Source organism: Ceratosolen solmsi, unplaced genomic scaffold, assembly GCF_000503995.2.
Source record: "Ceratosolen solmsi marchali unplaced genomic scaffold, CerSol_1.0 scaffold10, whole genome shotgun sequence".
NCBI classification, from domain to species: domain Eukaryota; kingdom Metazoa; phylum Arthropoda; class Insecta; order Hymenoptera; family Agaonidae; genus Ceratosolen; species Ceratosolen solmsi.
Genome location: NW_011948412.1, coordinates 10,106,404 through 10,125,043, shown reverse-complemented (window position 1 = coordinate 10,125,043; position 18,640 = coordinate 10,106,404). Strand labels below are relative to the sequence as shown.

At 26.3% G+C, this 18,640-nt stretch overlaps 1 protein-coding gene across 1 annotated transcript; it reads left to right on the top strand.

The window, feature by feature from the left end:
- Positions 1 to 2,240: 2,240 nt before the first annotated feature.
- On the top strand, positions 2,241 to 17,992 carry LOC105364882 (probable multidrug resistance-associated protein lethal(2)03659). Its single transcript, XM_011502915.1, has 17 exons — positions 2,241 to 2,352; positions 7,658 to 7,768; positions 7,904 to 8,038; positions 8,182 to 8,386; positions 8,662 to 8,884; positions 9,182 to 9,680; positions 10,125 to 10,647; positions 11,762 to 12,085; positions 12,309 to 12,493; positions 12,601 to 12,629; positions 13,565 to 14,008; positions 14,167 to 14,397; positions 15,054 to 15,403; positions 16,336 to 16,581; positions 16,802 to 17,104; positions 17,317 to 17,448; positions 17,969 to 17,992. Exons 1-17 carry the CDS (start codon positions 2,279 to 2,281, stop codon positions 17,990 to 17,992), a joined length of 4,038 nt encoding a protein of 1,345 aa, XP_011501217.1. The 5' UTR covers positions 2,241 to 2,278.
- The last annotated feature ends 648 nt before the right edge of the window (positions 17,993 to 18,640 follow it).

Below are 18,640 nucleotides of genomic sequence, written 5' to 3'. Positions count from 1 at the left end.
TTTTATAATTTGTGATTATATTTTTCATCGTATATGTTCTTGATCTTCGAATGTATTTGGATAAAGTTATACAGCTTTTTAGTCCAATATATAATTTGTAAATTAATGAGATTTTAAGATTTTAAAGATATGTAGAATTTTTTTATTAATAAATAAAATTACATCATATATTGTAATATATTATGAATCAATGAAGAATATCTAATTATACAGTGATAATAATTTAAACTAACATCCTCCATTATTTTATTTATTCCGAGGTGTAAAAAACGTTCATTGTGAAAACAAATAAGAAAAGCTAATTGGAAAAATTAGAAAATTCAAATTTTCATCAAATATATTATTTATTAATTAGTATACACACACACACACACATATATATATATATATATATATATATATTAATTATGCAATGTATTTGATACATTTATTTATCCATTATATATATAGAAATTTTATTAAAAATGTTCTCTCGGTCAGAAAAAGCTTCTTAATTTCAGTAAATATGAACGAACGAATTAATCACTTTATTATGCATCACATTACTTAAATAAGTGGCTTATTTATTTATTAAAGAAAAAACATACTTGTGTATTAAAATAAGAGAGATCAAGCAAATATCTCGTAAAAGTAAGTATGAAGTAAAAATAAAAAATTGAAGATCACGCAGTTATTAATATTTTTTTTTATATACTACGTTAAATAAGATTCCAAAAACATTCAGGCAATAAATGGAGAGCTAAAATTAAAAAAAAAACATGAAAAATCTCTGAATAAATTCTATTAATCGCTAAAAGTAAATTTAATCATTTACTTATCATTAGAAAGAAATCGCGTTGAATTGAAATATGAGTAAATTGATATATTCGTGTTAGATATTATCTGAAGATCAACAATAAAAATTTAATATTTATTTTGCACACAAAATCATAGCTTTTTTTTCATGCCCTAATAAAACTTGTCTGACATAATAGGTAAGAGTAAAGTAGCCTCATGCCCTATTAATTATTATCTGCTAAATCATGATTAATCAAATAACGTAATAAGTGTTTTGCTTTGCAAGACTCCAATCCATTAATTCTCTCGCTTACTTCTAATATTCGCAGAAATTCAATACTTTTAATATCAATTGAATGGCAATTAATTAGACATATTAGCGCAAGGAGTGCTCTCAAAGGATTTTGAATTAAGAAAATTAATTGTACGATGCTATGCTTTAGAATCTATTTTCTACAAAAAGTAGCAAATTCTAATTAAACAAATCATTAATTTATATACTCCGTGATCCCTAAATGATCGTTTATTAACTCTCGGCACTTTCATTTATAAAGCGCAATTAAAATTCCTTTTTTTTTTTATTTTGAAATTTTTTGTACGAACGTATTCTGCAAATCATTAATGTCATTGTACTTTTTTAATGTCGAAAAAAAAAAATAATAAATAAAATAAATTAAAAACGCTATTATTCTAAGGAAATTAATTAAAGAAGGTTAAATCTTTATTATTGCCTTTGCAATAATAATTTATTGCTTAATATTGCTAATGTAGTCGTTTTATGTGAATAATAATAGTAGCATAATTTTATAATGGCATATTTGCTTAATAACTTTAATGTTTAATATTTCTATGGATATGACATAAACAATTAAAAATCAATTGTATTATAATAACGATAAATTATAATAAATATAAAGATGTTTTCGTTCAAATATCAGGTTTCATGAAAATGGGCTTGTTCGTCTCGAAATTTTCAAACGATTAACAGACGAGTTGAAACTAATTATATTGGAAATGATATCAAATGGAGTAAATATAAGCAATTATTTGATTATTTTAACAAATATGATAAGGTATAAAGACGCCGATAAGACTAAAATGAAGCATCATCATTAATAAATTATTATTTATTAAAACGCTCATTTATACAGGATTTATGTGACTGGTGACTTTTAATTCACACTACGATATTACGAAGCGCATAACTAAAATAAAAATATCGCCTGATTACAAGAATCGCCGAATGTACAACAGAAACTCTACTCAGTTAGTGAAGTATACATTATTTTATAGAAACAGATTCTCAAGCAATTATTTTCAATATTTGCTACAATAAAATTGTACCTTATTTCGAATATTTTGAGGAATTATGTTTTTAATAAGTAGTAGCAGTACATAAATATTTTTTTCATTAAAATTTTCAGCTTATGTATGACAAAAAATAAAAAAAGAAAACGAAGAATTTCTAATTATTAGCAACAAGTAAATGAAATAGTCGATAATGGATTTGAGTAAAGTGAAAGTTTCATTAAATCCACGAGAAAAGGCCGATTTGTTTTCAGTTCTAATTTGGTGGTAAGTTTTTTTTTTATTATTTTTTTTTAATTTTTTATTTAATTGTAAATAAAATTATGTACAAGTAATTTTAGTGCAATTGAAGGCAAACGAAAATTACGAGCATTTAAAACAAAACTTGAAACTTCAAATGCAATAAAACATTTCATAGTGAAACATTCCGAAAATAACACATTGAAATCTTTGAGAAATAATTTGTATGAATAATGAATAAAATTGGTCACTATAACTGTCATTTTAAACAGTATAATTTGTTTTTAAATAATAAATGTTTTCCACCTATAGGTATTTTATACATGAAAGGATCGAAACATGTCTCTTCGATGGAATACAAATAAAAAATAAAAAATAAATTTTAAAAAACTCTGATAAACAATAAAATCACTCTGAATCAACATGAAATTACAAATATGTAAAAAAAATTCACAGCTTCAAATTTTATTTAAACTCATTGGGTTTTAATTGAGTTTCTTAACTATCTTTATATAAATTTACAATATGAACTAAAATATATATATATATATATATATATATATATATATTTATATTTATGATATTTTTAATTAGATTTTGAAAAAATTATTTTACCTTTGACTTAAAGAACAATTATAATACATAATTTATTCTATTTTAACTAACCATCCTTTATTAATTATCGATCAATTAAATATTATATTCGTACAATTGTTAATTAAATACTTAATTACTTTTATATTTATTTTCGATTACAAAAAATTACATTGTATTAGTATTGATATACAATTAATTCGATTTCAGTACATACGAAATATCTGACTTTTTTTTTTTTTTTTTAACAATAAACCGGAATAAGGAGTTATTACAGAAAAAGAAAAATACAATTAAAGATTTATCTTTCATTGGGCGAAAAATATTATTAATTCAAGCGTTAGATTATCCACAATTATTAACGATAGGTATAAACGAAAGCAAACAAATTAAAAAATGCAATGAAATAAAAAATTAATGGAAAATTTGGTATGCAAAATAACACTCGATACAGCTTTTGATTTTTTGTCTTAAAATTTACATCTTCCATTACATTCACTAATATTTTATAACAATATTTACACATTATTGATTAGCTTTTATGTATTATCAAACGACTTAACTTATTTGAAAATATAGGAATTCACTCTTATAACATTTATAAATAATAATTGTAGCCATTAAATTCATGCAAATTTAGCTCACTTACATTTGTATGTGTAACTGATAATTTTTACAAATTTATGAAAAATCTATTTAAAATTTCTATCTCTCTCTTTTTTTTTAATAAAATATTTACTCATTAGTTAGTTTTACAAACTCATTATACTCAACGAATAAAGCACAAAATATACGTAATAAACTATTGGCATAATTACAATAATGACAAAGAGTTATATATGCATTCATTTTAATTAGTTTTAACAAGTTTTAATAAGAGTCGGAATAATGAATTAAAATCTTTTATCTCTCGTTTAGAGAGATAGAGCAATGGCAAATTTTTAATATTATAATTAAATTTATAATAGTTAATATCGAATACATAAGTCAATCATAGAAATCGTAGATTAAAAATTAAAAAAAAAAAAACATTCTAATCGCAATTATTGTTTAATTGATTTTTGTTCTTCAATCAAATTTATAATTAACTATAAGAATTTTATTTGAAACCAGTCAACAAGAATATTTTACTTTATTGAGACTAAACGTTAAAACAGATACTGCAAACAAAACAAAAGTATTATTACATTTGCAAAAAATATTATTTAATTCAAATTTTTTGTCAATCGCTATACGCTATATTTAATACAATTACGTACAATTGTTAATTTAGTATAATTATTATTCAGTGAGAATCTACACAGCTTTGATTATTTAACGATATACAATATATATATATATATATATATATATGTACATATTTATTATGTGTTAAAGGACATTAATAATGTAATTTATATATGGATTTATACGGATTTATATACGGATGCATATATGCATAATCGTATAATTATATATTTATTCCCTTATTAAATGAACAAATGTTATTAAAAACTTTAAGGTACTAAACGCTACTATCCTTTAAGAATACATAATTTTATATATGCAATTATCTATATTATTAAACGATAATTGTGCATTATACAATAAATGAATACAGCTTTACAAATGTTTTAATTATTTAAATATTTGATTTAGTATAGAAATATAAGTTTTAAGTTTTTGTTTTTGCGTTAATATTCAAAAATTAATTATAAAATTTTGTCATTAGCTAATGAAACTACGCTATATATACAGTTTTTTTTTTGCTTAGTTTTTTTATACTGTTCAATTTAAATTACGTAAGCCATAAATATTTTATAATTTGTATTAATTTTAGGATAAATATTATTAAAATCTGAAATGTAATTAACAAATTTTTATCGTAACAGTATTGTTCATTTGACATAACTAAAGGTAATGGGAATAGGTATGATTTTTAAATAATAGCAATTGAATAAAGATGATAGGAAGAAGTTATTTATAAATTTTCATTATAATCATAGAATTAACGATTGATTAATAAAAGGAACAAGAATGTAATAAAATATTAAGCATCTATCGGTGAACATAACAATTAATTTATAGGAATAGTAAACGTTAAATCTTTTGTCTTTTTTAAGATACATTAAAATTAATTCTCTTAATATACTTGTATATTAAAAAAAATTATTTAATCCGTCTGCTCGAAAATATATAATTACATAATATGTAAATAAATTTTATTATAATGTGATGTTTGTAATTCTCGAACATACATTGATTAGTTAAAATTTTCAAACGTGAACATTTAAAAAAACTTATTAAGGTAAAAAATGTTTCACAGGCACATCGGTAACTCTTCAGATGCATTTACATTTGTGAAATTTGCTTAATCATATTTATTTATATAATTGAAACAATAAATATAGGTCTCTATAATTAATGCGCAGAAAAAATGATAAATCTCATAATATTAATTATTACGTAATTTTAAATGTTAAGAATAAACGATTTGAAATTGATATAGAAATAGTTTAAAATTAGTCCCTTTAATAGAACAATTATTAAAAAATTGTTTATATGATAAAGTTCTACGTTTACTGCCAACAATACAGTTTAAGACTATAATAATTGTAATTTTAAGGAAATTAATGCAGATTTATTGAAGCTCTTTCCTGCCTTTTTGACAAACAGTATTAAGAAAACTTTTTATTCCTATAATTTATAAAATTTAATTACAGAGATCATTGATGCTTTACAGCCTTCTATTCTCTCCCCCCCTCCCCCCTCTTCCTCTTTTAATTCTTCTATCAATAGAATATAGAATAAGATGATTAAAGATGGTGGTTGAATCTGAATAATTACTTTCAGTCAAAATAATATCAAAAATAGAATATATACAGATTGTATGCGCGAATGAGTTGATGTGGCACTTAATGACAATGACATCAGTATATCTCATATATTCACATAATATATTTTCCATAATGTACTTACGAATATGAGAATGAACCATTCAATGAATGAATATTAACAACAATTTTAAGAATGTTTTTTCACTTCTATTGGAAAGTATTTACAAATAAAAATATTTATAATATCTTGTATATTAGATTATTTTTATAAATTATTCTCGACTTTAATTGTTTATTAGTATGTGATAATAGATAAATAAGTTTGTCAATATACGCATTTGTAAATTCACGTTGGATAATTTGACAACAGTTTTTATGATTAAGACTGTTATTATATATATATATATATATATATATATATATATATATATATATTACATATATATTATATATATTATATTTTAATATTTTAATATTTGTATAAGCTTATTGATTACGTTTAATTATTTTTCACTATTAAAAAGAAAACAAATTAATGATATCGAATGTTTTTTAAGGCAATGTTATTTAGGCAATGGATGGACAACAGTCTACAGTCTCTTAAACATTTTATGTAAAATACTTATTAATAATTAATATAATTTCAATGTAGTTTCAATTGAAATTTGTTATGATTATAATAATATTGTAAATATCAAATAATCTCAAAAAAAAACTTGATTAAATGTAATTTAAACACATCTAAAGACATTTCGTATCGTACTTGCATTAAACTAACATATACCATTTACTAAGTAATTGTATAAAATATAAATATATAATAATTATTTTAGATATTTAGTAAGTAATTTGTTTAACGTATTATTAAAAAAAAAATGTAATTATAACGGAATTTACGTAATTTTATTAGTTTATTTGATAGCTAAAAATAAAAGTGTAGGACAAATCTTCGAGAAGTAAAAAAAAAAAAATGTTCTGTAAATACTTTAAATTAAATATTGTTTTTGCAATTAATATAGGCTTATTTTATTGGATCTATAAACAAAGTATAAAAGTATAAATTATTTATATCTATAATAAAGTATCAAATTTATTGACTCTTCGTACGAAGTTTCTAAAGATAATTCATAAGAATTTTCTATTTTCATAATTATTAATATGCCAATAGAGAGCTCAAAGTAAACTTACAAAATTGAATATAAATATATATATATATATATATATATATATATATATATATATAAATAAATAAATATATAATTTTTATAATAGTGACAATGAGTAAATGTTTGGAAAGTTACGTATTCAACCTATTCGAGCCAATCTTTAAAGGAATGATTATTAAAATAAATGTAACACTATTTGTTATCCTTTGGTGCTTCATTATCTTAATTGGGGAAATTTTTCAAAAAGTCTTTTAAATTGTAACATACTCCTATTTTAATATTTATAATAAAATTAATCTTTGAGATGTTATGACTTGATTTATTATCTCATACAAACAATGACCGACGTATAAACAGCCATGAAAGTAAGATAAATAAGATAGTTATAAAAGATCACGTAATAGAAAGAAAATAATAATAATAATTAAAAGAGATATAGTGATTTATGTGGCGTTTTTTTTTGTTTTTTTTTTGTTTTATTTTGTTTTTTTTTTGTTTTTTTGTTTTCATTTAAAATCAATTACAATGTAATAAAAGTCGTTAATAAAGTTATAATCAGACTCCGAATATTTTAACAATATTTAATGCTGGAGAGAGTAGAGTTAAAAGAAAAAAATCTATATTTTTTCAACTTATGTCCTATTCTATTCAAATTATTATTTATACAAATTATATTCTATTCAATTTATCAGTTATAAAACTTGTAAATGTTAATTAGTATAATAAACGTTATTTTGTATTTTGTACTTGCATTAGGTGGACAATAGAATTATTTAAGAAAGGCTACAGTAAAACATTGACATTTTATGATTTGTATGAGCCTTTGAAGAACGATCGATCTAAATTTCTAGGAGCTAAACTGAAAAGGTGAATCGTATATTTTTGACAATACTTTTTTACCTTTTGGCTTTCCCCTAGTCCGTGTCTTACAATAAAACTTATATGCGCTGGTGCATTACTATACTTGTAGATGTAAATAAATAAATTAATATATTAATAAAGGCATTGGAATGCAGAGTTAAACAGAGCAGAGAAACGGAACAACAAGCCAAGTTTGTTCAACATTATTTTACTCACTTTTACAAAAGAAATTCTACATTTAGGAATTCTTCATTTCTTTCTTGACATCATATTCAGGTAAAGTTATTTACACATAACAATAAATATCAATATTTCGACAGAAGTACATTGTAATGATTTTTATTACAAATAAATATTACTAATATTGGAAATGGTCGGTGGGGCATCTCTACACAATGAGCTTTCACAAATATTTATAGCTTAGGGTTGCCATTAATCCTGGGATTACTACTGCGATATTTCAAGCTTCGATTGACATCATCGTTCGAAGAAGCTTTATTTTACTTCATAGCGTTTATCGCCACGAACATACTTACAATAATGTTAAACAATCATCAGTCCTTTCAAGCGAAGCATCTTGCCGGAAGAATACGCATCGCCATTCGCTCATTGATATACAACAAAGTAGGTAACTCGCAAATTGACGAATAAATATACAAAAAACATTAAGTAAACGATCGTCATTGATATTCAAAAAAAAAAAATGAAGGAAAAAAATGAAGAAAAAAAGAGTGTCCTTTATATCGATTATAAAAGGATATATAGATAGATAGAGCGCGTCTGTAAATTTACAAGGGATCACACGAACGACGATTAAATTAAATTAATTATATATTATACAATTTATAATATCGTAAAATATTGTAAAATAACATCGATAAAATTGTCGTTGGGAATAGGCATTGAAGCTAAATAGCGCATCGCTTGGTGAAACGTCGAGTGGAAAAGTAATAAATCTATTGGCAAACGATGTCGGTAGATACGATCTCATCATTGTCTTTTTGCACACAATTTGGACTACGCCAATTGCAACTCTTATCGTTGCTTACATTCTGTATAAAGAAGCTGGTATCGCCGGTCTGATTGGAATAGGCATTATGCTGACAACAGTTCCTGTCCAAAGTAAATCATATTTGCATTAATAAGGCTTTTCTTTTGATAAGTTTTTCTATTATAAGTATAGTCCTGCTTTTCAATTAATACCGTAAATCCCTCCTTATCCTCGAAAGACTTATGGAAATAAGATTGGCCCGTTATTATTTACGCTTATCGATTGAAATTATTGTGAATTAAGGCCATCCCCTTAATCGCTTTCTCTCGCTAGAATTGCCAATTGCTGATTTGTTAAATGCACGTCAACGTCATTGACAAATTTGGCCGCAAAATTTCAACTAATTACGGTAATACGATTATTTATAGTATTTACTGGCAAATTAGCGACAAAGTATCGATTGGAAACAGCGCTAAAGACGGATGAGCGAGTTCGTCTCGTGGATGAGATAATATCGGGCGCACAGGTGATAAAAACATACGCATGGGAGCAGCCGTTCCACGCACTCGTGAAACTTGTTCGATTCTTAGAGCTCAAGGTCATTGGGAAAAGCTCTCACATTCGCGGTCTTTTTATGACGACTTTTCTCAGCATAACGCGCGTAGCTCTTTATTTTACGATCATGTCGATGCTGGCGTTAGGCGAGGATTTGGCCATAGACAGGATCTTGGTGATTGCAACATTCTACAACAAATTATCCTTCTCATTGACCGGAAAATTCGTGAGGAGTTTCGACGAGATCGCCGAATGCAAGGTCTCCGCTGATAGGATCCAGTCCTTTCTTTTAATGAAGGAATTCCGGACATACAATGTCGTCGGCAAAGTGCCATTAAAGACCGACAAATCCAAAAAAGCCAATAGCGTCGAGTAAATAATTTCTTTTATATCGACATTTTTGTTCTTTTTTTTTTTTTTTTTCCTCCATCATTTAATCACGCACGTTCACATTAATATTCAACATTATTCGCGTATACATTAAAGCTTTTTGAAATTTTCCAATTATTTAACAGATACTAGTGTGTTTTTGTCATCTTTTTTTTTTTTTTTTTGGTTCTTTTAAATGAATATTGCATTATTAATTGTAATAAATGATAAATTTGCCATAAGTTTGACCGAGTAAAGTCTTATAGTTTTTCAATCTGCTTGATTGAATAATAAACGAATTTACTACGCCGCGAGGAAAGTTCAAGCTTATCATCAATCCGTCAGTCTTAACAAAATTTCAATCGCTTATTTACATTCGCAAAATCGACGACATCGTACGACTCAACTCATACTCTCAAATACAAGCGAATAATTCCGTCTAAAAAGCAATCGCTCGTGCAAAATTATTATTGTAAGGAAGGATAGAAGAGAGGCGTCGTGGTGCATAAGATTAAAAAGCCTTTCGGCCAAATGGTGCCCGAGCCAATCGCACAATACTTTGGAAGACGCGAGCTTGGAATTGGAGAAGGGCAAGCTTTACGTGGTCTTAGGTGTCGTCGGCTCCGGGAAAAGCTCCTTCCTTTCGGTGATCCTCAATGAGATCGAGTGCGTCGGGGGCACGGCCGAGGTGTCGGGGAGCGTCAGCTACGCGGCACAGGACGCCTGGATATGTGGAGCAAGTGTTCGTCAGAATATACTATTTGGCCAAGAATTTGAGAGGCGAAGGTACGAGAGAGTGATCGAGGTCTGCTCACTGGTCGAGGATTTTGCTCAGCTCCCCGAGGCCGACCAGACGCTTTTGGACGAAAAGGGCAGTTCGCTGTCCGGGGGTCAAAGGTCTCGAATCAGCTTGGCCAGAGCCGTTTATCGACAAGCCGACATTTATCTGCTGGACGATCCCTTAAGTGCGGTAAGTTGATTATATTAGGAGAATCGTGAAATGTTGTCTGATCGATTGATGACTCGCCTATCAAATTCCTAGTAGCACAAACTTAAGTTCTGCTTCGGACAGATTTTCTTCTTCTTTTTTTTTTCTTTTCCTTTTCCGTTTTTTTTTTTGTTTTTTTTTTTTTGTTTTTCTTTTGTTTTTCTTTTGTTTTTATCACGAAAACACCGGTGCTGGCTGAAGAATGTCTTAATTTTTCTTATATAATTATATAAGATTATAACGGATAAATAACGAATTTGTTACTCTACGTAAACATTGACGATATTTCCGATGATAAACGATGCAAACATTTGAGAAACTCCGTTAGATATATTTAAAGCTGAGATAATTGTCAAAGTTTGAATTAATGTAATCAAATCTATAATCAAAATACATTAAAAATAATATCAAATAAATGAAAACTACCGTTTTTCGATAACACAATGATAATGATTGATTTACTCTTTAATAAATAGTAAGTAATATGTAATTAATTTTATTGTTACAATTTATTTTGAACTAGAATTTTTTACTTCGTTAGCTTAACAATTGGTACATTGTGCAAACAATTCGTTGCAAATATTTTATTCGTGTTAAATTATTTTATGCTTTACATTAAAGATACGTTTTGAAATTTGAATTTCGTATAATTCAAAGCGCAGAGTTCAATTTGTAATGATAATATTTATTCAAGAATCCGATAACAGATGATAAAATATTGTTATCAGATGCTAAAAAATTGGAGTTTAATCAAATGCTAAACGATATGTAATGACTTAAAAAACTTTAAAAAAAAAAAAAAAAAAAAAAAAATGGAAAAAATACATTCATTAAATACACCAATAATTGATATAAAAAACTATTTTTAATATAGGAAATCATTGCTAATGTATATATAAATATATTATTATACAAGAATTTTCGTCCACGACAATTTATCTTAAAAAAAAATATATATATATGTATATGTATATGTAACTCGAGAAATAAATTAATTTAAAATATCAAGAAAGATTGGACTTGAAAGCGAAACTTGCAAGAGGCACTCATGAAATTAATAATTATATTTAATTACTAGATTTTTCCATACTTATAGGTAGATGCGCGAGTCGGCAAACACTTGATCGAAAATTGCATATTGGGATATTTACGGCATAAGACTTGCATTTTAGTGACGCATCAATTGCAAAATCTAGCGGACGTCGATGGTATTATATTTTTTGATCAAGGAAAAATACAGTTTTATAAGTATTATCATGAGTTATTAAAAGTACATAAAGAGTACAATAACTTTATCATGCCAAAGCTAAATCGTAATTTGAATGAAAATGTTGAAATTACCGAAGCAGAAAGCCGTTTTACATCAATTGAAACTAAAGTAAGGAGGATATTTTGCTATTCCTATGTTAATTTTGAAAAACTACTATAAAAAAATAAAAAAAAAAAAAAAAAAAAAAAAAAAAAAAAAAAAAAAAAAAAAAACAATATTAAATCTTCTAATAATTCAAGATCTATAAGACTTACTGATAAAAAAAAAACGTAAATTAAATTAATTTAGCAGAAAAATAATAATGATAAATAACAATATAAGGTTATTTGATTTACAGTTACCTACGTCGCAGTCCATAAAAAATATGAAAAATACGAATGACAATTCCTTAACTATTAATAGTGTCATTGAAAATTCATCAAAAAATGTTATTAAAGGCAGTATATTTTTAAAATATTTCCAATCAAGTTCTCGATTATGTATCGCAATTTTAATGGCTGCGTTATTTATTGTAACACAGTTCCTTATTGGCCTTAATGATCTTTACGTATCAAATATGTAAGTTTCAATTATTACATTACATGGTCGTATAAAGAACACATTAAATTAAAATTTAAATAAAATTACAACGTTTCCTTGTTCAATTGATATATTTATTGTCAAAGAGTTTTTTTTACATCTATCGCTAATATCGGTAACTATTAATAATTAATTACTTTTAATGTTGTTATTATGAAAATTTTTGTGTATATGTGTTTATTCTTTCTTAAATTAAGAGGAATCTAATTAAAGCCAAAGAATATAATGCCTCTATAAATCTTGCAATTAACTTTGTAATAAAAATATTAAAGTGTCTTATTATGTATATCAATGAATTGTATCATTAGAATAGTTTTGTTATATCATTTGAATATAAATATTACAATTTTATCACCAGTAATTAAAACGGTCAAAGTTGATTTAAACACTTATTATAATTAAAAAAATTAACGAAATCTTTTTTTAGAAATATAGACAAATATACATTAAATGTTTATTGGATAAGAATTTACAAAATACATGTCCTTATGATATTACGACTTGTTAACCTTAAGTTATTCTAATATTTTATTAATTATTAAAGTATGTTTCAACGTTTTTTTCTATATATATATATATATATATGTATATATGTACATATAGGGTGACTGCTTTGGAAAATCGAACTTACTACCACAAGAGAACAAATGATTCGTATTTGCTTACCAATGTTGAAGGTTGATGCTTTTTTTTTTTTTTTAATGATAATGTCATTTCATAAAAATAGTCGTCTCTTATTATGAATTTACTTTCACTCAATTAACTCTGATTTGCATATAATAAAATTTTGCATTTCTCATCCGCAATATATCGATCGCACAATAATTGTGCACAATCATTATTTAATTGTAAAAGATTATGCAACTACAACGTCTATTGCATACGATTCTTGTTGTTGTTGTTATTGTTGTTGTTGAAGTTTTTAATGAAAAATTTATTTTTCACAATGATTAATTATGAATAAAATGCAATATTGCTACATCACATGACCATCTTAAGCACATGCAATTAAGTATCGGAAAGCACAAATTTATCCTTCTTCTCCCCTAGATGAAGCAGCAATTGTCGCGCAAGGGGATGTAAATATAATCCGGACTTACATCTACCTTTACACAACGATTGTCCTGGCGATATTTGGCATTGGACTCTTACGCTCTTACCTCTTCTACAATGTCTGCCTACGCAATAGCAAATGTCTGCACGACTCGGCTCTCTCCGCTATCCTGCGCGCACCAATGCACTTCTTCGAGGTAAACGCGAGCGGCCGAATCCTCAATCGTTTCTCCAAGGACATGGATATAATCGACAATCAATTACCGAGAACAATGCTTGATTCCGGCCAAGTGTTGTTAACAATTACCGGTGCCTTCATCATTACTTGTATGGTGAATCCTCTCTTTCTGATACCAGCGATCGTCATTGCTTACGTCACTTACTGGATCAAGAGGATTTATTTAAAAACAAGCACGAATCTCAAACGCTTAGAGGGAATGAGTATGAGTTTTTTTTTTTTTAATTTAAATATACATATATACATATACATATATACGTCTTAATGATAATAACGTTAATAGTAGCCATGACATTTTGGATAATTAACTTTTCTGATTAGTCATTATTCGTTTTAATTTAAAAATTTTCTAATTTTCCAGCTAGATCGCCATTATTTACTCATCTCAATATAACTCTCAATGGAATCTCTACAATAAGAGCATTTAAGGCGCAATTGAATTTCAAAGAGGAATTCGATAGATTTCAAGACAATCATACATCATCCTGGTTTCTATTCTTGGCATGTAACGAAGCCTTCTCTTTTGCATTGAACCTATGCACTTTTCATTTTATAATATGTATCATCTTTATCTTACTGATGTTTAAGCAACGTAAGTTTCACCAATAATAAAATTAGCATTAAAAACAATTGCAATTTGCTCGAAATTTCTCTTTGTACGAAATCTTAATGACCGTCGTATTTATCAATAATTTTATTATGTTAAGCCATACTTATCATTTAATTATCATTTAATAATAATAATCATTTTTATCGAGCAAAGTGGAAAAGATAAACGAATCATCACTTTTAATATTACAATTTTAACAGTATTGGTATTCGTATCGAAGAATAATATTATGAGCATTGAACTTTAATAATAACATGTGCTTTTTTTTTTCTTTTTTTTCTTTTTTTTAATATAAAGTATATGTAGTTTTTTGTTTGTTTTTTCTTGTATAAATTTGTATAAATAATATATATATATATATCTAATAAATAATATGGAGAAATAATGATACAATAAATAAGCGTATAAATAGCACTCACTTTATTCATACATAGAAGTAACGGTTGAGCGACTTAACATTAACAATTTCTTACTTACTGTTGCCTTGGAAAATAGTCAATGAACTTACATACATTGGCAACATTTAATTTATGACATGTTTTCTCATGGTACGATTCATTAAAAATTCATTTCAATAGACTTTCATAGGGCGCGTATACAAAGTTTACGTAAAGCTTACACTTTAATGTCATTTATAGACTTTAATAGTGGCGATGTCGGCCTAGCCATTACCCAAATGATATGGGTAACAAGTATGGTTGAGTGGGGAATGCGCCAGATGGCTGAAATAAATAATCAGATGATGTCTGTTGAACGAATTCTTGAGTATACGCAGATTTGTCCAGAGGACAATCCAGACAAGAAGTTAAAAGTGTCTAAAGAGGAGGGTGAAGAAAACGAAAAAAGTTTAATAATTTCACCGGCTAATACATTAAAATGCTGGCCAAGTAATGGTATTATTACCTTTGATGATGTTTTTTTAACATATGCTGAAAATAATAATCCAGTATTGAAAAATTTAAGCTTTCGGATTAGTGCTATGGAAAAGGTTAGTAGCAGTTGACGAATATGTACATTTCATAAAAATAAACACGTAAATGAAATTTCTTTGTTTGACGATTGTTCGAACCGACAATTAATGCATTTGCAAAGGGTAATTTTTACTTAAATTCATTATCGAATTTATCCTTATAATATAAAAAATCTATTAGGAAATTTCTTATATTACAAAATATCCGCGAGTATGTGACTTGTATTTTTTTTTAACTACAATATTATTTACGGCCATTAGCATAGTTATATTAGCATAGTTTAATCGATTAAAACATAAAATCATTTAGACATTAATGCCTGTTATTATATTATTATACAAGGTAGACAATTAGGTTTTGTATTGAATTGAACTAAGAAAAATTTAAACCTTTTCAGCATATTCATAGCGATGGTTATTGAACAAAAAGAGAAAATCCATCTTTTCAATTTTATAAAAACTCTATGAAGTTATTCGATATGAATTTCTCTCATCTTTAAAATGATGAAAAATATGTTTGTAATTAATGTATAATAATAATAATAATAACAATAATAATAACAACAATAATAATAACAACAATAGTAATAACAACAATAGTAATAACAACAATAGTAATAATAATAATAATAATAATAATGATAATATCTGAATTTATGTAGTTGTATGGAAATGAAAATTTCATATGTTTTGAAATAGTATTTAAGACGATTACTTTATCCATATATTTATCGAATGAGAAAATTTTTTTTATTTTCATCTAATACTTATGAATAGTTAATATAAAATTAATTAAAATGTGAAATTACTAAGTTCGATTATCCATAGAAAAATTGGTATTACTTTATTGGCATTAGATTACGCTTAATTTATATAGATAAAAAAAAAAAAAAAATCCATATCGCGTTTGTAGCAGAATAAAATAATGTATTTCTATTATTCTTGTACAGATTGGTATTGTCGGAAGAACCGGCGCTGGTAAATCATCGATAATATCTGCGATCTTTAGACTCGCTCGAGTAAAGGGTCATATTGAAATTGATGGAATAGATACCGAAAAACTTTCATTGAAAGATCTCCGAAGTCGGATCTCTATAATTCCCCAAGATCCTGTATTATTTTCCGGCACACTGAGATATAATCTCGATCCGTTGAATGAATTTTTCGATCAGGATTTATGGAAAGCACTGGATGAAGTTAGTGTCCTTACTCAAACGTTGACTCGTGATTAAAAATCGAATCCTAATAACAATTTAATAAATAAAATTTTGTTTTATAACCTAATCAATGTATAACGTAGGAAAAAAAAACTTTTTCGTACTCGCTCTGAGCAGAGGAAATGACATAATTAAGCTCTACCTACACTATACGTGCTTTATCTTAATAAATAATCATTATTGATGATAATATTTTCAGGTAGAACTGAAAGACACGATATCTTCATTTGAAAATGGTTTGAACTGCCGAGTAATAGAGAAAGGCACGAATTTTAGCATTGGACAAAGACAGCTCATCTGTTTGGCAAGAGCGATTTTAAGAAATAATCGTATATTAGCCGTTGACGAGGCCACAGCCAATGTCGATGCACAAACTGACATTCTCATTCAAAAAACCATCAGACAAAAATTCGCTACGTGCACTATTTTGACAATAGCGCATCGCTTGAACACGATAATGGATAGTGACAAAATTATGGTCATTGATAAGGGGCATTTGATCGTAAGGATACTCTTAATGAATAATCGAACGTTCGACCATTAGATATTAAGTGAAGGAAAAATGTACTTATTCTCAATTAAATGTATAAGGTCTAAGAATAATTAATATTAAGTTGATCGAGTAGTGAGATCGTGCAATTATTTTGAAATTCGCTTTGTTTATTATGAGTATTAAAATGACAGTTACGATGATTAATGTTTAAATTCTTTTAGGAATTCGAGCACCCATATGTATTACTTCAAAAGGAAAATAGTCACTTTAGTTCGTTGGTTAAGGAGACTGGTGAATTTATGTCCCAACACCTATTCAATTTAGCCCAAGAGTGTTATAATAAAAAATATAGTGTATAATAATATTACGAGGGAAAAAAATTAATCTTGAAGAATTTTGGAAAATATACACATATATATATGTGTGTGTGTGTGTGTGTGTGCGTGTGTGCGTGTGTGTGTGTGTGCGCGCGCGAGCGCGCGTGTGCTTATGTAGTCCTAATGTAAATACAAAGTCTTGGATCAATCATGAGGATATTTATCAGGGAAACATTTATTTATATAAAAACATCTGTTAAAAATTGCTAAAGGATTAAATTTTGTTCTTCTCTTTCTTTATATTATACAATTCAATTTAAATAAGAAAGTAATTGTCGCTGTTAGGATTTTACATCCAAGGATTCATTATAAATGAAATATGAACTAAGCAGTGAAAAAAAATGTGCAATATTGGCATTGTATCACAAGAGTATAAAATTCACAAAATCACGTTCATGCATTGGACATATAATGTTATATTATAATATTTAATAAAATTTAAACAAATGGAGAAAAACATTTGGGTTATTTTTTAAATTATGTCGAATGTATGAAGAAGAACATGGTTGTTGAAAAGTAAAGTTCCATAGCTCTACAGACTTATCATATTCTTGCATAAATATAATGTTTAATATTCAATTTAATTGAGACACGTTATTCTTAACAAAAAAAAAAAACAAAAAAAAAACAAAAAAAAAAGAGAGAGAAAAAATCGAAAGTATATGGTTTAAAAAGTTTTAAAATATGATTACTTCGTCAGTTATATTACATTGCTTTTACATTGTAAATATAAATTATTCAATATTTTATAAATTCTATCATTTATCCTCGTTACTTTTCCAAATATTGTAAACATGTTTTAAAATATATAGTAGGTGTTAGTAACGTCGCTCAAATGGTGATTTTTAATGTATATGTAATAGAAATGAGCAGCAAATCTAACTATAAATGTAAACTTTTGACATTTGTAATATTATAATTTTATTATTATAATTACTATTAATTTAATTTATTTAATAAATATAACAATTATGTTATGATAATTGGGAATAAAATTATCCATTAAAACAATTAACTTTTAATTATCATTCGGACTAATTTGTTTTGAAACTAGCGAAAATTTATCGTATCTTAATATTAATGATTAATCTTACCATACGTTTATAGTTATTGAAAATATTTAAGGATTTAAATTGATATTAGTAATTTAATTGTGACAGTAGTTTTA

Coding starts and splice junctions, on each gene's coding strand:
- LOC105364882 (XM_011502915.1), top strand. CDS start 2,279: ATGGATTTGAGTAAAGTGAAAGTTTCATTAAATCCACGAGAAAAGGCC. Junction 8,039..8,181: donor TTTCTTGACATCATATTCAG/GTAAAGTTATTT, acceptor AAATATTTATAG/CTTAGGGTTGCCATTAATCC. Junction 12,494..12,600: donor GATCTTTACGTATCAAATAT/GTAAGTTTCAAT, acceptor TTATTGTCAAAG/AGTTTTTTTTACATCTATCG.